At 57.5% G+C, this 26239-nt stretch overlaps 1 protein-coding gene across 1 annotated transcript; it reads left to right on the forward strand.

Annotated features, from left to right (window-relative positions):
* The first annotated feature begins 252 nt into the window (after positions 1-252).
* Positions 253-25105, forward strand: LAPTM5 (lysosomal protein transmembrane 5). Its single transcript, XM_060624546.3, has 8 exons — positions 253-421; positions 16027-16120; positions 16788-16864; positions 18449-18580; positions 19288-19410; positions 20200-20295; positions 22342-22434; positions 23740-25105. The coding sequence occupies exons 1-8, from the start codon at positions 335-337 to the stop codon at positions 23827-23829; spliced, it is 792 nt and encodes a 263-aa protein (XP_060480529.3). The 5' UTR covers positions 253-334; the 3' UTR covers positions 23830-25105.
* The last annotated feature ends 1134 nt before the right edge of the window (positions 25106-26239 follow it).

The raw sequence follows: 26239 nt of genomic DNA on the forward strand, positions 1-26239 counted from the left end.
CTGCCTTCCACGAGCGATGGGGAGCGTCCAGTAAGCGGGGCGTGAGTCTGCTCCAACCCCAGCTCTACCGAACGGTACGTATGGAGGTGCAAGGACCTGCCCTCCCCTGGAGGCCCCTCCCCAGCCCCCCGGGGCTGGCAAAGGGCCAGCTGTGGTGCTGGAGGCAGCCTGTAGCCCTTCCCAGCTGCCCCGCCCCAGTGGTGACGACCCGGCCCCTGCCTGTCTGAGGGGCAGGAAGGAAGTGAAGAGGGTAGCTGGCGGCTTCCTCTTTTCTGCCCTGCTCCAGGCGCTGGGCTCTCTCCCTCAGTGCCTAGGAGCAGGGGACGGCAGCACCATGGCCCCCCGCACGGCTGCCGTCCGCCAGACCTGCTGCTGCTTCAATGTCCGCATTGCCACCACCGCCCTGGCCATCTACCATGTGGTGAGTGGGCGGGTGGGCGCGGGGAGGCTGTGTGTGTGTGTGTGTGTGTGTGTGTGTGCATGTGCAAGAGAGAGGGCCCCAATCTACTGACCCCCTCGGGTGAGAGGACCGCTGCCCACCACCTCTCCGCGGGAGCCCGGCCAGATCCCTTCCCTGCTCTGGGCCTCAGGTTCCCCTTTTTCAAGCCGGGAAGGGGGGGTGCCCTGCAGCAGCTGGCAGAGTGGAGCAGTGGTGGGAGGAGGGTCTTCATGCTGAGCGAATGGAACTCACGTTGTCTCTGAGGCTCAGTTTCTGCCTCTGTAAAATGGGACAAAAGAACAGCCTCAAGGTTCAAAGGCAGCAGCAGCCGGCAAAGTGCGTCGGGAGCCAGGCATCTCGGGAGAAATGTGGGCTGGGGCTGTTGCCAGGGGATGGGGTCGGGCCCCAGGCACAGCCTGACTCTTCCTGTGGGGGGTCCTGGGCCGCCGGGGGGATGAAGGTGGGACCCTCTCCTTTGTGCTCCGGGCGGGGAGGGAGGGGGCTGAATCCTCTTGGTTTACAACCCACCAAACCACCAAAGAAGATCTGAGATCTGGTGCTACGGGGTGGGGTGGCTTGCCTGGCCCGCACTGAGGGAGAGCAGCCCAGCAGTTCCCCTTTGGAAGCTGGTGTGCAAACCGCCCCCCCCCCCCCCCCCCCCCCCCGGCGTGGAGCCTTTGTCTTTTCGCTCGGAGCGACTGTGGGCAAGCCACAGCCCCTTGGGGCCAGCGGCTCCCCGCTCTGTCTCGGTGGGTGAAGCTTGGGGTCTCTGTTCACTCCTGCCCAGACCCCGTCTACCCCACCGCACGACTCCGAGCCACACCCAGCTCCCCCAGACCCAGGCGCCTTCCTCCTTAGGGTGACTCAGGGCCTGTGGTTAACAGTTCTCTCATGAGCCTAGAAGGGCTTCCTCAAAATTAGCCTAAATCCGGCATTCTGTTGTGGTGGGCTGCTGGAAACTGCTGAAGTCTGGCTGCATCTGCTTCCTGTCTTGGGCAGGACAGGCAGGGCTGTGGCGAGAGCCCGGCCTTCAGAGGGGCAGGGCTCCTCAGCGGATCAGTGCACAGCTAGCTTCGGGGTCCACTCCTGGGTGCAAATTCTCGCCTCCCCGCTTCCGAGCTGTGCCGCTGGGGACCGCCGACTTAACCTCTCTGGGCCCCGGTTTCCTCATTGAAAACAGTAATACCTCTCTGGCTGTGAGGGTCGGGGTGCCTGGCGCACAGCAGTGTTGTGAGCAGTGCCTCCGACACAGTGTGCTGCCGGGCACTTGGAGTGATGCCGGTTTGGGGCGCTTCTCAGAGGTTGCCTTGCCCAGCTCCCGCCGGCGTGAGAGTGATCCTGGGAGAAGCGAATGGCGCCTTGGTTGTCCCCATGTGAAATCCTTAGGGCCTCTCCAAGCTCGGACTGGGCAGCGTTCTCCGAAGGACGGTGATTGGCCCCCGCGGCGTCCCTGTGGGGGAGAAGGCCCCCGGGTCCGTACCCCAGCTCTGCCACTGACTGGTTGTGTGACCTCGGACGAGTTTCTCTCTCGGGCCTCCGTGTCCCCTTTAGAAAATGAGGGGTGGGGATGTGGACTGGCGCAGAGGTTTCAGACTCCAGCCTCTTGACGGGCCGGACAGGTCGCGTAAGTGAGCGTAGTGGGGCGGGCGGACCCGCGGTGACCTCGGGGCCCTGTTCTGGGTCTACCCCGGTGGCCGGTCTCTGCTTCCGCTGAGTGTTGCCACACAGGAATGCGGGCCCCAGCAGCCGCTCTTCTGACATTCAGAGAAGCAGGAAACACGGCCTTTTATGCCCCATGTTGTGGCGTTCCCATGTTGGCGACCGGCTCGAGGTGAAAAAGAAATCCCTGTGCGGGTGGGACCGCGTCCACATGCAGGCTGCTTGGGCCTGGCCTCTGTCCTGAAGGCCCCAGGCTTCGCGACTCTCGAGAGTTCTTCTTGACCACGCTGCGTGAGGTCCTCACCAGGACGTGGTGAAGCGACATCAGTGCCTGCCCGCAGAGCTGGAGAAAGTGTGGGCGAGTGACCAGGGAAGCCTCCTTGGAGGAGGTGCCATTAGGGGAGGCGTAGCGTATGGGGGGTGGTGAGGCACAGGTGTGCAAAGTGCACAGGCTGAGGGGTGGTGGCTTGTGTAGGGGACACTTACACAGCCCAGGCTGGAGGCTTTGGCTTGGGGTGCAGGTGGTGGTAGGGGCTCCGAGTGACAAGCTGAGGACTCTGGGAGTTCGGGGTAGGGTGCTGTTGATATTTGGGGCTGGAGAATTCTTTGTCGTACGTTGCGGGACGTTTCACGGCATCCTTGGCCTCTATCTACAAGGTGCCGGTAGCCTCCCCCCACCTGCCCAGTTGTGACAACCCAAAATCCCTCCAGACGTTACCAAATGTCTCCCGGGTGCTAAGTCACTCCCAGTGTCTGTAATGTGAACCACGGGGAGCCATGGGATGTTCTAGAACATAAAGCATGAGAACAGAGGAGAAGCCAGGAAGCTGTACCGGGCAGTGCTGTCTGGGGTCCTTGGTTGGTTCCGATGGGGGGATCGTCCTCTGCTCCTTCCCAGAAAGGGCAGGGGGGCTGGGGGCTTTCTTGTGACTGAGCAACTGGGGGGACAGGTATACAGTCCTGGCCTCTAACATCTGGATGGAAAAAGGGAAGCTATTGCCCAGATGTGTTGATTGCCCAGATTGTCGTCATCTGGAGCCAGTCATGGGTGACAACATTAAGAGCTATTCATAGACTCGGCCTCTCTGGGGAGGCTTAAATTGGGTCTTTGGCCCCGGCTTGTCTGCAACCCAAAGCCTGTCTTAAATCAATGGTAAGAGGAAAGGATCCCCGGAAGGCCCTTTTGCTCAGAAATCTCTCCCTCCCTGACTTCTCCCCTCCAAGGCACCTGGAATCCCATTAGGAACGCACTGCCCGGACGAAAAAGCTTACACCCGCTGTGGTTGCAAAACCTTGTAGCACCAGGCCGGGGAGGGAGGGAGGCCGGGGCTGGCTGTCTCTGGGCTGCCAGGGTTGTGAAAGCTCTAATTGTTTCTACACTCCCGTATTTTTCGTGTCCGGTACAATGCACACGTATGACTTTTTAAAGTAAACTTAATTTTAGAACAGTTTTCGATTTACAGAAATGTCACAGACATAGTACAGAGTTCCGTATGCCCTGCACCTGTTTTCCCCTAGTGTTAGCACCTTATGCGATGGCTCGTCTGTCACAGTTGATGGGTCGCCTTCGACGCACTAACGTCCACACTCTGTTCAGATTTTCTCAGCTTTTCCCTAACATCTTTTTCTTTTTTTTTTTTTTTCCCTGTCTCAGGATCCCATCCAGGATGCCGTGTCACATTTAGTCCTTATGTCCCTTAGGTTCCTCTTGGCTGGAACGGTTTCTCAGATGTTCCCTGTGTTTGGTGACCTTGACAGTTTTGAGGCGTGCTGGGCGTACGTTTTGTCAAATATGCATCAAATGGGACTTGTCTGAGGGTTTTCTCTTGGTGAGGCTTGGGTCAGGTGTTTTTGGGAGGAAGACCACAGGGGTAAGGGGCCATCGTCAGCACATCATATCAAAGGTATGGACTCCTGACGTGTCTTAGCACTGTTGACGGTGACCTTGGTCACCTGGCGGCAGTCGTGATCGTCAGGTTTCTCCCCACTGCCCCCACTTCTCCCCCCTGCCCCGCCTTCCATACTCTCCTTTGGGGGAGAAAGTCACTTAAAGAATGGGAAGTTATTTCTTGAGGGCGTTTGGAATTTCTCATGGGAGATTCGTCTGTTTTCCTCATGTGTTAATAATACGAAACGGTTTACTTATTTATAGCAGTAGAAACTCACGGATATTTATTTTGTACTTTGGGTTATCATCCAATGCTACTGTATTTATTTGGTTGCTCAAGTATATTGCTTTTTAAATTGGCAAAAAAGGGGCGCCTGGGTGGCTCAGTCGGTTGAGCGGCCGACTTCAGCTCAGGTCACGATCTCGCGGTCCGTGAGTTCGAGCCCCGCGTCGGGCTCTGGGCTGATGGCTCGGAGCCTGGAGCCTGCTTCCGATTCTGTGTCTCCCTCTCTCTCTGCCCCTCCCCCATTCATGCTCTGTCTCTCTCTGTCTCAAAAATAAATAAAAAAAACAAAAACAAACAAACAAAAAAACCCGATAAATTGGCAAAAAAAAGTAAAGCCATCTTACTATTTGAAGGAGCCTGTCCTTAATGAAGATACGTTCTCCAACATGCCTTCTTTTTATGTGCCGAGCTCCAGACCAGGGTCTGGACCTCGAGGGGCTCCAGGCCCAAGGACGACTGTGACAATGCCTTTGCTGGATGACGGTGCTGACTGTTCTGGGGGCACAGATGAGGGGCCTTATCCCAGTCCCGGAACAGACGGGGGAGGGGAGATTCAGGGGTGACTTCTTGGAGGAGGCTGGCGTGCTAGGGATGAGCAGGCCCGAGCTTGGGGGTGCTGGGGAGAAGAGTGCAGACCAGGTCGAGAGAGCAGCTTGAGCAAAGCCTTGGGGGTGGGAGAGACCATGTGATGTCTGGAACACGGGGAAGCTCGTGAAGCTGGGGTTTAGGGAGGGATGGCTGTGAGGTGTGGTGGGGGGAGGCTGGGCCGAGTTCCTCTTTTCTTGCAGGCTTCATAGCCAAAAGGAGGGATCTCTGCTTGGTCCAGTCCTCTCCTTTTATAGATGAGAAAAGCAGAGGTCCAGGAAGGTTCCTGGTTTGTTCCAGGTCACAGGGAGGGAGCCAGTCTCCTCACCCAGTCTTCTCCTCTTACCCATTTCTTCTTTATGGTCCAGCTCACGGGAAGCTTCCTCCGCCAGGAAGCCCTCCTGACTTGTCTTTCTCAGATCCCCCAGGGGCTCTCCTTTCCGCTCCGTTTTGGGATTGAAAATCATAGAGCCGTCTCCTAACTTACGGGGTGACCTGGCGCAGGCAGGCACTTCGCTGTCTGGGGCCTCAGTTTCCTCATCTCCTAAATGGGGTCAGTAGCCCCGGCCTCAAGGGCGACTGCTTTGGGGCATTGAGCTGATGCGGCCCCATTTGAGGGAGGGGCTGCCGGCTGGTGCCCAGAGTGGGCTGGGGGAGCAGACTGCATCTTTGAAAGCTCGTCTGTCTGGGGCCTAAAAATAGGCCCCAACTTCCAGGTGGGGAAAGTCCCTGATGAAAGTCTGTTAGAACCTCCGCCTTCACGCCTGGTGCCCCCATGTGGGGCAGAAAGGCCTTGGTTTGTGCCCTGCAGCTCTGTGCCCTTCCTGGAGGTGTGAAGAGGCCGGTGGGGGTGGGGCGGGGGTGGCCAGGGGCCCCGTTGGAACTGAGCTCTGTTCCTCATCTCGGAGATGTGCACCCCACCTGCTAACTTATAAAATGCTGGAGGCCTACACAGCTGCTCGAGGGGGCCGTCAGACCCATTGGACCCATGGGGGGCTGCACGCAGGGCGTCCCCTGGGGGGCAAAGTTAAGCGTTTCCTGTGTCACCAGACCTGGAGGGCTGGGCGATGGAACTTTTTTACCCCCTGAGGGGGGCGAAGACAGGCCAGACCCCAGGCTGGGCTTTGTCCTCTTCCCCACTCCTTGGTTCTCAGGCCCCAGGGAAGGGCAGGAAGGGGCTTCTGGGCATGGGGTGTGCGTGGTGGTCCCAGTCTTCAGGAATCACCTGGATTGGAAGGACCCACTGCTGTCAGAGGGCCGCAGCTAAGGGAGGCACCAGCTGGGAGGAGGGCGTCCACCCCACTCGGACTGGGCCCCATGACTGGAGGGCCGGGTCTGGGTGGGGTGACGTCTCCTCAGTCACCCAGGAGGTGAGGCTTCTATTTTGAGGTCCTGGGACCAGAGCCTCGCTCTGTGCTCACTGCAAAGCTTGTGCTGGTCTCCTGTGAGGAAGGGGCCCACGGAACGCCCAATGAGGCCGAAGGCTGAGCGAGAGGCTGCATAGGCGAAGGTTCTGGCTCCCTGCCCTGCCAGTCCTCGGCCCTACTACGGCCCAGACCATCCCTCCTCTCCCCCAGCCTCAGATTCCCCCCCTGTCAAGTGGGGGCCGGTGGCCCAGAAGTGTGGGGTCATTCCGGGACTCACAGGAAACCAGGTGGAGACATGCTTAGCCCCTGACGAGCGCCCCACAAATGGCAGCTAACGCTGGAGCCCCCGTTGGGCAGGAGAGGAAACAGGCTTGGAGGGGCCAGTCGACTTTGCAGCCTGTGGCAGATGAAGGACGAGAGCCCGGGGGTCCTGCTCACGGCCCAGACTGTGGTGGTGGGGGGGCCGGCTTCTTGGTAGTGACAGGGGAGGGGTCAACTGTAAGATCTGGGGGGGGGCTCGTTCGTAGAAACTCAGAGCCCACGTGTAAAGACACAGTCTCGATTTTCCCTGCAAAATGGGGAGAAAATGAGAAAAACAGAACTTGCCTCACAAGGCTGAAGTGAGGATAAGGGGCAGGTCTGGAAGGGCCGAGGGCAGAGGGCAGAGGGCAAAGGGAAGGTCTTGCTGGGCTGTTACATGTGGAGGGCAGGGGGTCCCTGAGGATAGAACGCTGGCCCTCCCAGACAGCCCGGGCCGGAGCAAGACGCTCCCCACGGAGCGCTCCCATCTTGGCGATCCTTATGCTACAATGTGATAAACCGAGGCACGCGCCGTCCGAATCATGTTCTGTGAGCTCCCCGCCTTTGGACAAGCTGTCCTTTCTGCCTGGAGTGGTCTTTCTCGGGCTTCTGCCAGTCCCAAAGTCACGGCCCCTGGAAAATCACCTGTTCCCTCATGTCTCCGACACCCCCCACACCAGCCTAGCCGCACGGCAGCTACCGTTTCCTGGGGGCTTACTGGGTGCCTGGCATGGATGGCCCCCAAGTTACAATCCCCAAGAGAACTTCTTAGTTTCCTGAATGGGGCTCACCCACTTTTGGTCTTGTCCTTCCCTCTGCCTGGAACACCCTTCCCACTGCCCTTTGGGAGAAAATGTCTTTAAGACGTACTGCTTCTCAGAAGCCTTCCTGGAGCCCCCAGTCCCGGACCCTGAACCCCCAATAGTCATCCCCATCCCAGGGTGGCTCCTCACCCCCAGCTCCTGGGCCCCGTGGCTCCTGTCTTCGGGCCTGGGGGCCCGGAAGCCTGATTTATCTTTGTAATCCTCAGAGCATGACACATAGTAGGTACCAGCTAATCGCTCTTTGATTTGGCTTTTGCCAACCTTTTATTGGTGTATAACTTACATAACTATCACAAGTGCACATCTTGAACTTGTACGAGGTGAACACTCCCGTGTCACCTCCACCCACATTACAAAATAGGACAAGGCCAGCACCTAGAGGCCCCTGGTGACATCTCCTCATCACCGCCCTTGCCCCACTGGCTTCTTCCCACATATGTTCTAGAACTAACTAGGGATGAGATTTCACAGCAGGTGCCTTTTTGTGTCTGGTTTCTTTGCCTCAACACTGGGTTTGTGATCTTCCTCTGTGTGTGGCCAGCAGCCCTGCCGTGTAATATTTCACTGAACGGATACATCACCAGGTATTTGCCTGTCCTCCTGCGGGAGGGTCGTTTCTAGTTTGGGGCTATTACAAATAGGGTGGCCGTGGCCATGGGGACTGGTGGTTTGGTGTCCACACACAGGCACTTCTGCTGGTCAGCGAACAGTGGAGGGGGCAGGGGTGGCAGGGAGGACGGCAGAGTGGCAGCCTCCGGGCGGGGAAGCTGGCTCTGGGGCACAGGAGGGTAGCCGAGCCCTGACTCCGGGAGCCCTGGCAGATGATCTCTGGGCGGGCTGGGGAGGTGACTGGGACGGTAGTGCTGTGGGGGAACGGCCCCCGCCCATTGGCCCCGATAAGCCTCGGCAGGAAGTATGGGGTGGCAGAGGAGGGGGTGGGGGAGGAGAGCTTCCTCTTGACGCTGATACATCTGGCTGTCTTCTCCCTTCCTCCTCCCAGATACGCGGGGAGGGGGGGGCGGGCAGGGGAAACAGAGTGGGCAGGTGAGTTTCAGTGATGGCGCGACGATGATGAAAGTGATGATGATGATGATGATGGTCCAAGCATGCAGGAGCCCTTGGGTCCCTAGGCCACCAGAGCCGGAGGACACAGGGTCTGGCTGGAGCAGCCCTGAAAAGGGAGAAGGGGCGGGAAGGGGTGTGCACTTGGGACTCATCTCCCATTTTGCAAGCTGCGCTACGTGTGGAGGGAGGGTCGAGGACAAGCCCGGGCCTGACTCCTTGTGCAAACTCAGCCAACTCACACCCAGGCCCCTGCTCTCCTCGGACGTAGGTGGGGCGGTGGGGGCGGGGGGGACAGTCTGACCTCGCGGATTTGTGAAGCGTCGATAAAGTGAAAGGCCGGGAAAGTGTCCCGCTCCAGCTGGCACGTAGTAGGTGCTCACCGAGGGGCGGGTCTCTGTAAGTGGCGGCCCCCCTGGAATCTCAGAGGCCGGGGCCCTGCCTGCCTGCTTCTGAGGGGGTGCGTCCTGAGCCCCGGGAGGTCAGGCCCACCTTCCTGGTCAGGGAAGTGGTGTCTGAGCCCCAGAGTCGGGGAATGTCACATGTCACCACCACCCTCCCCGTGACTGCCATCAGCACAACCGAATCGAGATGTCACCACGTCATCAACATCAGCAACGATGTCCGTGACTACTTTCCAGCAGGTCCGCTGGAGTTGCCTCTGTCACCCCCCACCCTTGCCACAGCCGTGGTCACACACGTCATCGTAACTGTCTCCGCCACGCCAAACCCAGCCACGTGACAGCCAGTCCTCACCCCCCAGCAAGGTCGCCAGGGTCACCACCACTATGGCCACGGCCATACTCCGTAGCCACCCCGTTCCTCTCGCGCCCACCCCCCGGTTTTGCCGCTCACCCTACGAGCCCTGCTGCCTCTATTTCAGCTCTAGCTGTCGGTTGCTTCTCAGAATCACTAGGAAAACAGAAAATCTCCCAGCTTCCAGGCCTGCTCAGCTTAGGGAGGTTGTGTTTATTGAGAAAGAAGGGACAGGGTAGGGCTGGGCGTGGGGACCGAGCCCAGGGAGGAGCAGAGGGAAGGGGTGAGAGGGGGGAATGGAGAGCAGGGGTGGCGGCGGGGGGGGGGGCTGAGCACGGTCAGGATTAATGTGGTCTTGCCGCCTGAGCCCTGGCTCGGTGTCTGGAAGGAGGCTCATCCCGGCTCTGCGACAGGCTTGCTGTGTGGACTTGGGCTGGTCATTGTGTCTCTCGGGGTCTCAGTTGCCCACTGGTAACATCCCCTCCTTCAGGGAGAGGCATTCCCGCCCACGAATTTCCCTGGATCTGCACTGCCAGCCTCTGGGCCTCTGCATTGTGATGCTCCCTCTTCCTGGAATGCTTTGTTCTCTTCTCTGTTGGGAAACTCCTACTTAACCCTCAAAACCCTACTCCAACTTTTCCCATTTGTGAAACCCTCCGTGAGGCTTCCAGACAGTGGCGATCACTCCCTCATCAGGGACCCTCAGCCCTCTGCAGGCCCTTTGTCGTGACTCTGAACACACTGGTCACCCATGGTTTCCCCTGGGGACTGTGACGCCAGCGGGCCAGGCCAGGGTGAGTGGCTTACCTAGACAGGGCCTGGGGCCATTGTGTGCTCAGAGAGCATTTCTTGGATGAACAAACAGAGGGAGTGAATGAGCGCCTACACAGGTTAACGAACGCGGCCCAACCGTGTTGGTTTATGGAGCACTTGCTGGGACGCCTGGCCCCGTGCTGGGATGTCATTTGGCTTGACCGCAACCCTGTGGGGCAGGTCTGGTTGATATCCCCAGGAGGCAGGCTCAGAGAGGTCAGTGGCTTGCTGGAAGGCACAGAGCTCGGGTTGGACCCAGGACCACCTGACCTAGGCACCCTAGCTCTTCCCTGCATGATCTCACCGCCGAAGAGAAAAGGCAGTGAGAAAGGCGCCGCCCTGGGGGAGCAGGTGAGCGAGTGGGCTTGTGGGAGGAGAGGAGCCCTGTCCTGTCCCTGGGGGTCGTGGGCCAGGGCCCAGCCAGACCCTCAAAGCTCCGGGAGAAGGCAGCTCTCTGTCCAGGTGGGTAGCAGCAGGGGTGTGGCAGGGGCGAGGGGGAAGGTGGCGGCCAGGGGCCTGGAACCTCGGGGCTCCTGAGGTCTCCGGGCCTCTCCCAGCATACACTGTAGGAACACCAGTTACTTTCCGGGAACCGCCAAGGCTCCTGGGTAGGGGCTTGGGTGGAACAGTGAGGGCCTGCGGATGAACAGAGCACAGCTTCAGGGGGCCACCCTGGGTGGCCTCGGTGTCACATGCCATAGTTTGCCATAGTTTGCAAGGAGTTCGATCATCCCAGTGGTGCAAATGGGGGTGACCCTCCTCAATGACCAGCGGGGGTAAACTGAAGGCAGGGAGGAGTCCGGAACTGGGCAGGGTTACACAACAGTGAGGCAGTGGGGGAGGCCTCTGGTGCCCCACCCGCCGGCTCTGGAGTCGGAGGTGTCCAGAGCTGCCGGGGGAAGGGTGGGCAGAAGGTTGGTAAGACCAGGGGCTGGGCCCACTCGGCCCTGGGTGGAGCCCTGGACCCTGGGAGCCCAGGTAACAGGGTTCAGATCCCCGGCGGCCATGTGAGTTCTCTTCTCGGAGCCTCCATTTTCTCATCTGTAAAATGGGGAAAATGTGGCTTCTGTCGCAGGGTTTTGGGAGACTGCGATGGAGGCCTGTGTGTGCAGGTCTGGGCACACAGTAGGTACTCAATAAGTGTCAGTTCCTCCCCCTCCCATCTCCTAGGGAGCGGAGGCTCCTGTCTTTCTTCTGGACTGGGGCTGGTGTCTTCTGCTGAAGGCTAGGGGCCGGCAGAGCGTCTGAGTCAGATTCTGAGTTTGCTGGGCTCTGAGCTGGTTCCTGCCTTCTCTGGGCCTCGGGGCTCTCACTTGGGGGACAGAATTACCTCCCGTGCCTTATAGGGCTGCTGAGAAGGTGGAATGGAGGGAAGGCTGAGCCCGTAAGAAGGTGATTCTTACGCAAGGAAGACCACTTCCGGCACCTGCTGACCTCGCAGGAACTGCGGGGAGAGAGGGGGTTGGGGCCCCTCTGACTCTGCCCCCGGCGCAGGCATGGGAGTGGCGAAGCGGGCCAGGCTTCAGGCAGAGGCGGGAGGTTCGGAGGTGCTGGAAGGACAGTGGAAGAAGGAATCCAATCTCGGGCCCGTTGGCCTGGGTTTGAATCCTGGCCCTACAGATTACCAGCTGGAGGCCACAGACAAGTCACTGGACCTCTCTGAGCCTCGCTTTCCTCATCTGTGAAGTGGGGGGTGGGAGTATTCAGAATAGTCCCTTTGCTGCGTTTGGGAGGATCGTCGGGAAGGTGTGGGTGGCACGGATAGCATGCGGTCAGGGTACACAAAGGTCCCTGCCCTTGTCTCCTCTTCTCGGGGTCATTGGATAGGGTGGAGGTGGGGAGGGAGGGGGTGACTGTGATGCTAATGGCAGGATGGCAGGCAAGATGGGGGGGCCGTGAGAGATGTTTAGGACCAGAACTGAGGGGTTGGGGACGGCTGTGGGTTAGCATTGGTCTCCAAAGTGCGGTGATACCCGAGGTGACCGCTGGGACCTCAGGAGGACAGTATTAGAATTTCCAAACTTTTCCACTATATCCTTTATTAACTTCTGGGGGTGTGTGTGTGTGTGTGTGTGTGTGTGTGTGTGTTTTACGATGTTCGTGGTAACCAGAACAGTGGCATGTGCATTCGGTTTTGAAATGAAGAAATAGGGGCGCCTGGGTGGCTCAGACGGTTAAGCGTCCGACTTCACCTCAGGTCACGATCTTGCGGTCCGTGAGTTCGAGCCCTGCGTCGGGCTCTGGGCTGATGGCTCGGAGCCTGGAGCCTGCTTCCGATTCTGTGTCTCCCCCTCTCTCTGCCCCTCCCCCGTTCATGCTCTGTCTCTCTCTCTCTGTCTCAAAAATAAATAAACGTTTAAAAAAAAATTGAAATGAAGAAATACAGAGGAGTGTGTTCAAAGGGTTTTACTGACACAGGTGCATGGTCAAAATATCTGCACCCCCTGGGGTACTGGCTAGCAGGGGTGCTGAGGTGTTTTGGGGAGTGGGGTGTGCGCGAAGGAATCAGGAGAGCACTGGGAGACTTGGATTCCAGTCTCCACTCTGGCCCCAACTTGCTGTATGTCCTTGGGCAAGCCACCTAACCTCTCTGAGCTTCCAAAACAAGCAGAGGGGAGCTTATAAAATGAATGGGCAGAGGCTCTTTCGAGCAACTGGAGGTTGGGATTGTCTGGTTCTGAGCTTCATTTGGGACTTCCAGAGTCTTCTCTTGCCACACCTGGTAGATACCCATGTGCCCTTCTAAGCCCAGCTGCGTCTTATCTGTGGTCTGCTCTCACACCCCCAGGGACGGGGAGCTCACCACCTCACAGGGTGCTCTGTTCCGTCCCGGATGGAGCTGTCATCTACCTCGCTTCCTCCTTCCCTCCTTAAAGGTGAACTTGAGGGGTGGGGGCTGCGAGGGGCTGGAACCCCAGCTTTTAGGGGCTGAGGAAGCAGCTCTTTTCTCTTGGGGCCGTTTCCTGTGGGTGCCAGCCGCAGCTCTCACAGCATCTGCCTTCCGCTCGGGGCTGCTCTCAACCTTTCTGGTGAAACAGAGCCTTTTTTTTGGCTCAGCTCGCGCCAGGTAGAAGGGCAGCTACAGCAAGCTTGCTGTCCACCCCCTGGCACCCTGGTCTTGGTACCGCTGCAGCACCTCATGTAAGCTCCCCTCAGCCAAAAGCAGATTGTGTTTGATGAGCCCCCACTGCAGGTTCCAGGCTCAGTGCTTTGCAAATACAGTACTATTCCTCACTGAATCCAGGGGTTGCCAGTTTCCAGACGAGAAGGCTCAGAGAGGTGAAATGACTTGCCCAAGGCCACGTATTGAGCTGGATTGAAATCCACCTCCGTCTGACCTGGAGCTCAGCAATTCATCACTCTTCTGTGCTGTCCCTTTGTGCCCCCCCTTGAACAGAATGTAGCATGGCAGGAAGACAAGTTGAGACCTGTGTCTGAGCTAAAGCAAAACAAAACAAAACAAAAACAAAAAACAAAGAAACCCAAACCCACATAATCGGCAGGGGGGAAACAGGTGGTGGGTGTTTGGTTGCCTGTCAGCTGAGCATGAGTTACTTAGTGCAGGGCCACCCAGAAAGCCTGTGTAAACTCACGCCATATTACTAGAGGTAGGGCAACCACTACAAGGAAGGAGATAGTCTTGTGATTCTCAATGTGGGCCGACGGTGCCTGGAGACTTGTGTGTAGAGGTGGGGAAGAACAGAAGGCTGCTGCAAGAACACGGACGTACAGAAGACTGAGTTCCCTTGGCTGGAAGTATTTAAATAGAGGCCGCATGGCACAGGACTCCCACATTGGATGGCGGAGGGCACAGGCAAGGTGACATCCAAGGTCCTTTCAAACTGCAGTTTTGTGGCTGGACTTCAACTGTCACCAGGGCCACAACACTCAGGCCCATAAGATTTGGATGGGGTTTGTTCATTCGTCTGTCTGTCCATCTGTCTGTCCATCCATCTATCCATCATCCATCTATCCATCATCCATCCATCCATCCATCCATCATCCATCTATCCATCCAACATCCATCCATCATCCATCCATCTATCCATCCACCCATCCATCCATCATCCATCAATCTATCCATCCATCCATCCATCATCCATCCATCATCCATCCATCATCCATCCATCTATCCATCATCCATCCATCATCCATCCATCTATCCATCCATCCATCCATCTATCCATCTATCCAACCATCATCCATCCATCTATCCATCATCCATCCATCCATCCATCCATCTATCCATCAGCCATCTATCCATCCATCTATCCATCATCCATCCATCCATCTATCCATCATCCATCCATCTATCCATCATCCATCCATCCATCCATCCATCTATCCATCAGCCATCTATCCATCCATCTATCCATGCATCCATCCATCCATCTATCCATCATCCATCCATCCATCCATCCATCTATCCATCCATCCATCATCCATCCATCCATCCATCTATCCATCCATCATCCATCCATCTATCCATCCATCCATCTATCTATCCATCTATCCATCCATCATCCATCCATCTATCCATCATCCATCCATCCATCCATCCATCTATCCATCAGCCATCTATCCATCCATCTATCCATGCATCCATCCATCCATCTATCCATCATCCATCCATCCATCCATCCATCTATCCATCCATCCATCATCCATCCATCCATCTATCCATCCATCCATCATCCATCCATCCATCCATCTATCCATCCATCATCCATCCATCTATCCATCCATCCATCTATCTATCCATCTATCCATCCATCATCCATCCATCTATCCATCATCCATCCATCCATCCATCCATCTATCCATCAGCCATCTATCCATCCATCTATCCATGCATCCATCCATCCATCTATCCATCATCCATCCATCCATCCATCCATCTATCCATCCATCCATCATCCATCCATCCATCCATCTATCCATCCATCATCCATCCATCTATCCATCAGCCATCTATCCATCCATCTATCCATGCATCCATCCATCCATCTATCCATCATCCATCCATCCATCCATCCATCTATCCATCCATCCATCATCCATCCATCCATCTATCCATCCATCATCCATCCATCTATCCATCATCCATCTATCCATCCATCTATCCATCATCCATCCATCCATCTATCCATCATCCATCCATCTATCCATCATCCATCCATCCATCCACCCATCATCCATCTATCCATCCATCATCCATCCATCCACCCATCATCCGTCCATCCATCCATCCATCCAATACAATAGCTAGAGCAGTGAGCAAGAGAGACACAAGCCTTCCCTGCCTGGAACCTTCAGTCCAGTGGGAATAATAGCAATAATAATAGCAAGCATAGGTCCTTCAAGTGAATTATTCCATCTGGCTCCACTACAACTGTATGAAGCAGGCATTATTATCCCCAGTTTGCAGATGGAGAAATTGAGGGCACCTGGGGATTGGTATTGACAGGGCTCCCCAGGGATTCATGGATCAGGTGCTCCCAGGCCTGTGTTGAGAATTCCAAGAGCTTGAAGCTTTATGATGCTCAGATGCCATGACTAAGATCCCATAAGGCCCAGAGCCTGTTATAAAAGAAGGTGCAGAAGAGGGGCCAGTCACTGGCGAGAGCCCTCAGAGCCTCCCCCCCCCACCCCCCGCCACCAACCTTGACCTTCAATAGTCATAGTTATTGTTTTATCAAGAACCAGGCATGGTTCTAAGTGCTCTCCTGGGATGCTCTGACTTATTCCTCATGATAACCTTAGGTAGCTACTAGTGCTATCCTTATTTTACAGATGGGAAATTGAGGCACAGAGAGGCTGTGTAACTAGCCCAAGCTCACACAGCTGGGAAAAGGAAGGAGGAGGACTATGGGCTTGAGCCGTCTTATCTGTTTAGGCCACACTTTCATCCGGGATGCTCCACGGACCTGGCCTTCCGTCTCCTCCAGGAGCCTCCTCCCAGGTCCCTGACTGCCTGCCACCAGGGTGGGCGGGAGCAGGGGTGGGGGTGTGCGGGCCTCACTGATGGTCGCTCTGTCTGCCCGCAGATCATGAGTGTTTTGCTGTTCATCGAGCACTCCGTGGAGGTGGCCCACGGCAAGGCCTCCTGCAGGGTCTGGCAGAATGGCTACCTCAGGCTCGGTAGGTCCAGGGGACCCGGGAGGGGGAGGGGCCCTGGCGGTAGGTAGACGGGCTGGGGTTTGAGGCCCTGCCCCTTCCCTTCTGAGCCTCAGATCTCTCATCGGCAAAGGGAGATCTGTCCCCACCCAAGTCTCTAGGTGGGGGAGCAGAGAGGCTGGTGCTTCGCAAACCTAACCAGCTCAGGGAGGTGATGGCAGGACTCTCCTGCCTCCCTCTGTCAATGGCTGCCTACGACCCTGGAATAAACTAGAACCTCCCCATGGTGGGATCCAGCCCCGGTGAACCTCTCCGGCTACACCTTGCAGCGTCCCTTTGCTCCCTGCTCTGGTGGTGCTGGCCACACCGAGCTCAGCCCCGTCTCAGCTCCTTGGACTCCTGGTCACTCCACTCACAAGCCACCTTCTCAGAAAGCTTCCCTGACCTCGCCCTGGGCCCGAGGGTGGCAGACCCGGGCCACCCTCCTACCCTGCATCCTGTGTTACCCGAAATGTTCTGTTTGCTGCCTTAGTAGTCCCCAAGACTGAGAACTGCAGGAGGCCAGGGCCTGGGCTTGCTCCTTCACTGTCATAGCCACCACACCAGTGGCTCCCAAAATGTGGTCCCTGAAACCTGCATGGGGTTCCTGGGGGCACCTCTGGGCTGCTCACTGCTTTCCCTTGCCTTTCAGCCAACCTGATCTCCAGCTTCCTGCTCATCACCATGCTCTTTGTCATCAGCTTGAGTCTGCTGATCGGAGTGGTCAAGGTGAGGGCTTGGTGGGGGGAGGGGACGGGTGTCCGGACCTGGGCCTGGCAAGGAACCCCAGATGCCCTCCTGCCCCCCTTCCTGTTCACACCCACTGAGTGGGCAGCACTGGCTGCCAACAGGGTGGGAGGTGGGTATTTTGGGAGACTCCCCCCTCCCCGCCCCTGCACCCTAGAGATCGCCATGCTTCCTGGCCGTTTGGAAAGTCTCGTTTCTGTACCAGACTCGTCAGGATGGAGGCCTTGGTTCCCCGTTAAAATGCACGCTCCATGGGTGGGGGCTTGCACACGGATGCTTTGGTTGTACTAGCTGGTGACCCACATGCTCGTAAGCTGCCAATGCAAGCAGGGAGTTTTGACAGGGGAAAGAGAAGGGTCATTTTGAGGCCTGGGGACGAGAAAGCAGCGGGTTTTGTCATCAGTGAGAGGAACCAGAACAGAGGCGGGGTGGGGTGGGGTGTAGACGCCTCTGGCTCTGTTTCACCCAGCTAGCAGGAGAGAGAGAGAGAGAGAGGGAGAGAGAGAGACTGGGCCTCAGCCCCCTGTGAAGAGGAACCAGTCTGTCCCTCGGCCCCCAGGGGGCAGGAAGCCAGGGCCTCACTACACAGGCACCAGAGCAGAACCCAGCAAGGGTGTCCTGGGGAGCCGGTGGCCCGGGACTCACAGGCCAGCAGCGGTGGGGCAGTGGATGGTTTGGGGGTGCTTTGGAATGCCTCCACTTTGCCTGAACTGCCACCATTCACTCCCTGAGCCAATGCCGCTCTTTCGGAAGCCCGGTACCCAGGGAGTGATTTTACCCTCGGCAGGGCAGGTCGCGGGGCGCAAGTGGTCCAGCTAGAAAACTGGATCGGGGCGTCTGGAAGGTTCTGAAATGGAGTCTGGGTTGTTTTGGTGGCCTCCTGAGTGATTTTAGACAGCCACCCGAGAAACCACAAAACCACCCCTTCTGCGATTTTGTCCCCAACAGCGGGTTCGAATGCACTCATACTGGCCCCCTCAGTTTGAAGGAGAGGGACTTTGGCCTCAGCCTCCCAGGGCCTCTCACCGTGACTGGACCCCCTGGGAGTGGTCACCTAGGGAAGGGTCCCACCATTTAAGCCAGTGCAGACTTTTCCCCACCACCGGACTTTTGTTCGGCCCTTCTGCCTCCTGTCGCCTCCCATCCCCCTTGTGGTTCTTTCCAGATCTAGCCTCAGTGTCCCCACCTCTAGGAAGTCCTCTCTGATCCCTTCTCATCTGTGAAATGGGCACAAAGCCCTTCCTTGCTGGGTTCTTGAGAACACATTGAGTCAGACCCTGCCCCCGAAGGCCCTGGGGCGCTTATCTCTGTAGGTGGGGACTGTTCCCTGTGTCTCCTGGGACATCGAGACGCCTTGCATTCAGGGCCTGGGTCTTACCTTCTCCCCATCCCCAGAATCTCACTCCGGGGTGTGGGTCCACGAGGAATGACCTCAGCTGAGCCAGGAGGGGATGATTTGGGAGAGGGCTATACTCCCCGGGGGAGGGAGCTGCCGGTGAGGGCGGGGGGTCCCTGGGGGCGTCGGGCTGCACAGGACACCCTGACCGTGCCGGGCCTGTCTTCCAGAACCGGGAGAAGTACCTGCTGCCCTTCCTGTCCCTGCAAATCATGGACTTCCTCCTGTGCTTGCTCACTCTGCTGGGCTCCTACATCGAGCTGCCCTCCTACCTCAAGTTTGCCTCCCGGAGCAGCAGGGTTGTGAGTACCCAACCCTGACCCACGTCCCACAACCACCCCCCTTGCCTGGGGGAGGTGGTAGGGGCTCCGGCTGGCGAGGGTGGGAGTCCCCGGGGCCCCTCCCTGGGTGATGAGCCCGAGCCCCGTCGGATCACCCCAAGCCTCCTCCTCTGGAAAATGCATGATGGCACATCATCAACAGAGTTATGGGCATTCAGGGAGGGAGGTGTATCCGGGGCGCTCAGCGCCTTGCGGGCAATCAAATGCCAGCCACACGTGATGCTATACCACAGGGAAGGGCGCATGGCCATTTCAGTCCCCAGCCCCTGCTCTGTCCCTCCTTCGTGACCTAGCGGAAGGAAGGAGGCTAAAGACGATTCACGCCAACGATGAGGGCCAATGCCTGTGACGGAGGGTGCCGGTCCCTGATTCGGCGCCCCAAAAGTCACCTTCAGACTTTCCCTAACTGTTGTCCTGGAAGAGACTGAGTTGCTGGACCCGGGCTGGGCCGCGGGAGCCCCCCCGGGGCCTGCCACCAGCCCTTGGTGGGAATGTCTGAGAAACGGGCGTCCGTTTCTTTCTGGGTACTGTGGGCTGGACAGTCGTCAGCATCCTTGGCTGAGTGTCTCTCGGGCTGAGGGAGCACCGTGTGCCCCACAGCCCCGGGACCTCTGGGTTAGGGCCTCACTGCCGGTTTGCTTCCTTCCTCCCGCCCTTGCCCTCCCAAGGGCGCCCCCAAGGTCCCCCTGATGACCCTGCAGTTGCTGGATTTCTGCCTGAGCGTCCTGACACTCTGCAGCTCCTACATGGAAGTCCCCACCTATCTCAACTTCAAGGCCATGAACCACATGGTGAGTCTGGGCTAGGGGGCGGCGCCCATCACCGGCTCTGCAAGCTGCTTCCCCTCTCTGTGCCTCGGTGCTCAGGCTGGGCCCCCTTCCTAAGCGGGGCCTGGGAGGAGGACTCTTGGTGGGGGTGATTTCTCGAAGGAGAGCTCTCAGGACGTCACTTGAAAAGGAGTCAGAGAAGCCGGGGAGGCAAAGGGAGAAGCCGGGAGGACGCGCGACTTGGGGGGCGGCCCCGCTCGATCCCAGGGGGAGCCCTGCTGTGTGAATTGCACCGCAGAAATAATACTCGTTGTCTCTAGCGGTCTGACAAATCATCCCCAAACCTAGTGACGCGGAATGGCTAACCGTTGCTGTCTCACGCTGGGTCCGAGGGCCGGGAATTTGGGAGCGGCTCAGCTGGGTCGTTCACACTCAGGGTCTCTCGTGAGGTTACACCTGAGGTGGGGAGGGGGCCGCGGACGCCAAGGGCTTGACTAGATCTGGAGGACCCACTCCCGACACGGCTTACTGGTGTGGCTGGGACGTACCTCCCAGAGCCCTCGTCCCGGAGCCCGTCCTCTGGAGAAGGGCATCGGCGTGGCCCCACCGCAGCTGGGGGCCGGGTGCTCGAGCCAGGAAAGAGCCACGTGGGCGGGCTTGCTGAGCTCGCCTGTCGCCTGGGGCTGATGGTAGGTCGCACCCCTGGCAGGGGTCGGGCAGGATGATGGCTGTGCCACGCCTGTGTCATTCCTCCACGTGTGGAAGAGTCCCTTGCGGGCAGAGGCGCTGACGTGGCCCCCAAATCTCTTGCAGAACTATCTCCCCAGCCAGGAGGGTATGGCTCACAGCCAGTTCATCAAGATGATGATCATTTTCTCCATCGCCTTCATCACTGTCCTCATCCTGAAGGTGAGAGGCCCTGCCCCCCCGGCTCTGGGAAGCGTGGGGAGCCGCTGCTGCCCTCCCTGCTCTTGGCTCCTTACTCCAGCCTTCCCACACCAGCTCCTTGGACCCCACTTAGGATCCCCAGGGACATCCCATTGAGACGGAGGGGATCTGTGAAGACCCCCCCCCCCCGCCCCGTGTTCAGGTGTCAAGGACTTAACCTGTAACCTGGAGAGACCCTGATCCAGGGAAGGAGGAGTTGTTTGGTCTGGAATCAGATTCAGAAAGTCTTGGATGTGAGTCCCAGCTCTCCCCTTGCTAGCTGTGTAGCTGGTGTTCGAGCCACTTCTCTCTGGGCCTTGGGTCTCATCTGTGAAAGGGACGTAATTAATATTGCTTCGCCCCGTCACAGTTTTCTGTGATTCAAGCACCAAAATGTAGGTGGGTCCTGAGGTCATGTTACTAGAGGTTGGGTGATGACAGGGAGGGAGGCGAGTGGTTTTATTCTTCTCAGAGGTGGTCCGGTCCAGAGGATAGAGTCCCGTGTCGGGTCCCTTAGACCTTAGAGTTCTTAGAGAGATAAGAACTCTAGAGACTTCCTAGAGAAACAGGACAGACTGGAGTGTGTCAATAGCAGCATGACCAGGAGGGTGGGGAGGTAAGAAAACTCTGCCATCTGAGGGAGTCAGGGAGACCAGGGCAATTCAGCTGAGAAGAGAGATGAGTCAAGGGGGACATGATCCCTGTCTTCAAATACCTGAAGGACCCTCATGGGGATTCCAGAGGCCAGCGCTGGAACCCGTGTCCCAAAGCCGCGGGGAGGCTGATGTCGACTCGGCAGAAGACGGGGCTTTAAAGAGGGTTCTTTTCTGACTGTGACAAGATGAGCAGAAAGGAGGCAGTCAACTCACCACCCACCACCGCCCAGGGACCACGTCCGGATATCTGGGTGTATTTCCTTCCCGTCTTTCCATGTGGGTGGCTGTCACCGGACGTCACTGCCTCCCTCAGTTGGAAAGCCCTGAGCAATCTCTGTTGTCACCTAATGCCAGCCTGGAAATGGAACTTCACTCCTTCGAACCTTCCCTCTAAGGGCGAACCCAGTGCAAGGGCTTTAGTGAGGTGCAGCGAGAACCTTCCGGAAGGCTTGGGGGAACCAGCGCGGGGGTTGACGTCATACATCAAGGCCACCACACTGCCCTGTACCCCCCTCCCCCCATCTCCCCTCCTCTTCTTTACCCCCTTGGGTGGGAGCTCTCTCTGCGTCCCACACGCTGCCTCACTGGCCACCCTCCACCTGCTTGGTTTCCCCAGGCCCCTCCTACTTCATTCTTTTAGAATTCATTTTATTTATTCCTGCGACCTCTAAGTCCTCATCGTGGGGTTCCGTAAAACAAGAGAGCTTCCTGAGACGGGACCCACTCTCCTTCCTTGGGGGTGGTTTAGGGGTAGAGAGAGACCTACTGGCTATTGTTTCTTGAACAGGCCCTTGGGGGCTTCACTCCCCACCTTGGAAAATCCCCCCCCCCCCTTCTTACATCAACTGCTAAGAGAAAACAGTTGCTGACGTCATCTGCCAGATGTATACATCTGTAGATATAGTTTTTTCTGCCCTTATAAACGCAGGATGCTGTTGCATACACGGTTTTGTAATCTGCTTTAACAAATGACATATCCTAAGCACTTTGGGAGAAAAGGTTTCCCACCACGGGCTCTGTCTCAAGAAGGACGGGGTCGTCTCAGGAGGTGGGGAGTTTCCCAGCTCGGGGGGTGGAGAAGACTGATTTGTGGGACCATTGCCAGGGAGACTGGAGGGGGACCCAGAAGCCCCCAGAAGCCCCCTTCTGCGCTAGGTCTGTGGGGGCAGTGAAAAGGACAGTGTGTGGAACGCTTGGGGCTGGCCGGGGAGGCACCCCTCAACCGGAACCAGGGCGTGAGCAGCAGTGGCCGGTTGCTGCCTTCTGGGCTGAGCTGGGGCTCCCCGGGGAGTGCCCAGCATCTGTCCCAGGCGTGCTGGGTCAGCGAGAAGAAGGGCCGGCAAAGCGTAGCCTGACCCGGGCCTGTTTCCAGGTCTACATGTTCAAGTGCGTGTGGAGATGCTACAACTTCATGAAGTACATGAACTCAGCCGAGGAGAGGAGCGGCTCCAAGACGCTCCAGAAGGTGAGCCTGGTGGTGGTGGTGGTGGTGGGGGGGGGGTCAGGTCCCAGCCCTGCCATATGTTGTGTCATTTGGGGCAAGCCTCTCTCCCTCCCCGGGGTTCAGTTTCTCCACTGTGAGATGATTGGACCAGAAGAAATGGGAAGATCTCTTTTGGCCCTGATAGTCTAGGATGTTATTCATGCATGCATTCAATATTTTCTGCCTCTGACTCTTTGGTGGCCTTATATCCAACCCTGGGGGTGCAGAGAGGACTTAAGACGCCACCCTGTGCTGGGGGAGTGCATAGCCCAGAGTGAATCCAGATTCAGAGATCTGATTGCAACTCGGGGCGTAGCGTTGGGGGGGGAATGGGAGCATAGAGGAGGTACCTGGTCTCCTCTGGGGTATCAGGGAAGACTTCCTGGAAGAGGTGACACTTGACCAAGTCTTGGACTGTCACTTGATGCAAGTTAGCTGGGAAAGGGGAAGGGGCCTTCTGGGCAGAGGGTTGAGGCGGTCTTAGAAGCGGCTGATTGGAGATGTGATGGGCAAAGTGCAGCTGGTCTAAACGTCTGGGGCCACTTTCCTCCTCTGTAAAATGGGGGTTGTATTAGCCAAGAGTCTGTTGGTCGCCAATGGCAGAAATCAACTCGGTCTGACTCAAGTGATAACAGGGAATTTATTGGCTCCCAGGACTTGAGCGTCCAGCGTAAGTCTGGCTCAGGCTGGCTGAGTTGTGACCTCTGGTGAGATCTCATTCTCTCCGTCTCTGGACTGTCCTCTCCTCAGTGTTGGCTACGTTTTCAGGTAGCCCTTTCCTTGTGGTGGCAAAATGGCTGCCAAAATCCCTAGGTTGACATCCCACCCTCTCAGCAACCCCAGCAGAAAGTCCCAGGAGCACGCCTGATGGACCAGCTTGGGTCGCAAGCCTATCCCCAAACCAATGATGCTAGCCAGGGGGGAGGAGATTCTACTTTGCGTGGCTGCACCCAGGGCGCATGTCCTTGGATCTGAGGGGTGGGGCCAATTCTTCTGAAAGCATGTGGACCGAGAGCGTTTTCCCAGGGAAAATGGTGCATGGTTATCAAAACAAGGGGGTTTGAAGCTGAACAGGCAGAGGCCAGTCTGTCCCCTACAGGGATAGACACTGCCCCTGTCTCGTGCATGCAGTGTCAAGCATAGTAAGTACCCAAGGTCCTGGGTGGGCAAGGTGCTGGTCACCGTCATCCATTTTGCCAGAGGTGGGGGTTGGAGCCTCTTGACTCCAGGTTGGCATTCTGGTTCCTTCCAGCCAATCATCAACCCTTATCTCTCTGTCGCTCCCAGGCGGTCCTGCCATCCTATGAGGAAGCCGTGTCTCTGCCATACAAGACCCCGGACGGGGACCCGGCACCACCCCCCTACTCGGAGGTGTGACGCCTGCCAGGCCCAGCCCTGGTGCTGGGAGGGGCGGAGCTGTCTCGCAAGCCGCTTCTTCGCTTTGGTGGCCCCTGCGGCCCCGGGGTGAGCCGCCCGGCTGACTTCAGGACAAACCGGCTTGTGTCCCCCTCGCTGGCCTGCTTTTCCCGTGGGGCCTGGGAGATGCTCACGACTGGGTCAACGCTGTCAGCGGAGTGGCTCCCGGAGTCCCTCAGAAATTCAGTCCAACGAACCTCGGCTCGTTTCCATCTCCAGCACCTGTCTCACCTGTTCGTCATTCTAAGTTCGGGGGGGTTTGGTTAAACAACTTGCAACTTGACCGCTTTCGCCACGTGGCTGTCAAATCAAAATACGCTTCCCCGTGCGGGGAGGTGGTTTGTCCAGACAGCAACAGCCGTCGCGTTGGCTTTCAGGCCGTTGTCCGTTCACACAACAAACAATGCCGCTCAGTCATCGCCTCTTGGTCCCCCCCCTCCACCTCCACCAAGCACAGCGTTCCGATTTCTTCAGACGGCTTGTTTCAACAATTACGGTCCGCCGCCCATCAGTCAGTTTTAAACTAGGGACAGCATTCAATAATAACAATGCTAAAAATCAAATTAGCCCCCAAACTATGCCATGCAATCGCCCCCGGCAACTGGTCGCCCACGCTGCTCCCTTGGGCGCCTCTGGGCGGCTGAGCGATTGTTAGCGCAAATGAACATTCAGGCACTTGCCAGACGTCACCCAGCAGCTACTTCCAGGAAATAACGGTTGTCTCGTCACGGAACCGTCCCGACACACGATGGTTTTGCCGAAGAGTTGTCGTCACCAGCAGCTGGCCGCACGTGGTCACTATAGTCACGCAGCGACTGCCAGTCCATTCCGCAGGCTGGCCCGTCCGTCACCAGTCCCGGCACAGGGGACTCCATCCTGCCCAGTGCTTGTGCTTAAGCAGAAATTTAGCCCTGACGCCAGGCGGGTCCGTTGGCTGGACTGAATCCACAGGTTAGGCAGGCAGACTCTTTGTGGGCCCAGACCCTGCCACGGGCGCTCGTGTTGGTGATGGCAGAAGGGAAGGTTTTGGTCCCAACACCCCCTCTTTTTCCTGTTTCCGGGGTTCTGAGGACGCTGACCCCAAGGCGGAGACGGGGCCATGGAGGCACGTTCTCTGGGGTCTGAGAGGGGGATACAGAGGCAGAGGGCTGTGCAAGAGGTTCCCTGCCAGCACCCCCTTGGGTAATTGCTTTGTGTGTGACGGGGAAGAAATTTCAATAAAGCAGCATCACGCTTCTCTTTGGCTGACCTGATTCTTTTTTTTTTTTTTTATGTTTATTTATTTTTGAGAGAGAGAGAGAGGGAGAGCGAGAGAGCACAAGCGGGGGAAGGAGAGAGAGAGAGAGAGACAGACGGGGGATCCGAAGCAGGCTCCGTGCTGATAGCAGCGAGCCCTGCGTGGGGCTCGAACTCATGAACCGCGAGATCATGACCTGAGCCGAGGTCCGACGCTCAACCGACTGAGCCACCCAGGTCCCCCTGATGTGATTCGTTAAAATGTGGTGTAGGCAAGGGCTGGGAGTTCTTGACCCTGCACTGTTTCTGATCACAAGTCATGGACCGCATAAGTACCCTGATGTCTCCCCAGGTAAGGTGTGAACTCCACTCACCTAGAGAGTGCCTACTTGGAGTCAGATCCTGTGCTGAGAACCGGGGGTGACCGCAATGGGTCGGACTTGCCTCCAGTGACCCACAGTCTGGGGTGGGGGAAGACAGATCCATGATGATTATAATAGCCCACGGCCAACACCACGATGGGGGGAGTCCCAGAGACCCCTACAATCAGCGAAGGCTTCTTGGAGGACCTCTCGCCCAGCGGGATTGGAAAGGCGGGCAGGCAGCAGTAAACAAAGAGGGGAAGGATGTGGAGGGCCCCTGCAGAGGTGGGGAGGGGAGGGGTGGGTGGGCTGGCGTGGCTGCACGTGGGGATGGGGAGCCTGGCCAGGTCGTGGGCCTGGATCGTGAAGACCCTCGGCAGTCGTTAGGGTCCTTTGGCCGCAAGCCCACCCTGGCTCACTTTAGCCAAGAAGGGTATTTGCAGGAAGGAGATGGTCCAAGGAACAGAAACCTTAGCGAACCGACTTAAGAAAAAAAAAAAGAAAAAAAGGTGGTTGTGATATTTCTTGGCTCACATAAACGACAAGTGCAGCGATTTCTGGCTTCGGGCATGGTCGGACCTAGGAATCAAATTTTTCAATGATCTCTCTCTGTCTCTCTCTCTCTCTCTACCTCTGGCCTTTATCCTCTGAGGCTGAGCTGCGGAGGGCCTGCCTGAGAGTGAAGTCAATAGAGAGCCTGGGGCAGCCTGAGTTGGGCTTGGTCACCGGTGCTGATCGAGCCTTTAATGTTGCACAAGGAGCGGGGGCTGATA

The sequence above is a fragment of the Panthera onca genome, chromosome C1 (assembly GCF_046562875.1).
Source record: "Panthera onca isolate mPanOnc1 chromosome C1, mPanOnc1 haplotype 2, whole genome shotgun sequence".
NCBI classification, from domain to species: Eukaryota; Metazoa; Chordata; class Mammalia; order Carnivora; family Felidae; genus Panthera; species Panthera onca.

Bases quoted from the DNA above. Each gene is read 5' to 3' on its own strand.
- LAPTM5 (XM_060624546.3), top strand. From the start codon at position 335: ATGGCCCCCCGCACGGCTGCCGTCCGCCAGACCTGCTGCTGCTTCAAT. The intron at 16,121-16,787 runs GTAGGTCCAGGG...CTTGCCTTTCAG, and splicing joins GAATGGCTACCTCAGGCTCG to CCAACCTGATCTCCAGCTTC. The intron at 18,581-19,287 runs GTGAGTACCCAA...TGCCCTCCCAAG, and splicing joins CCTCCCGGAGCAGCAGGGTT to GGCGCCCCCAAGGTCCCCCT.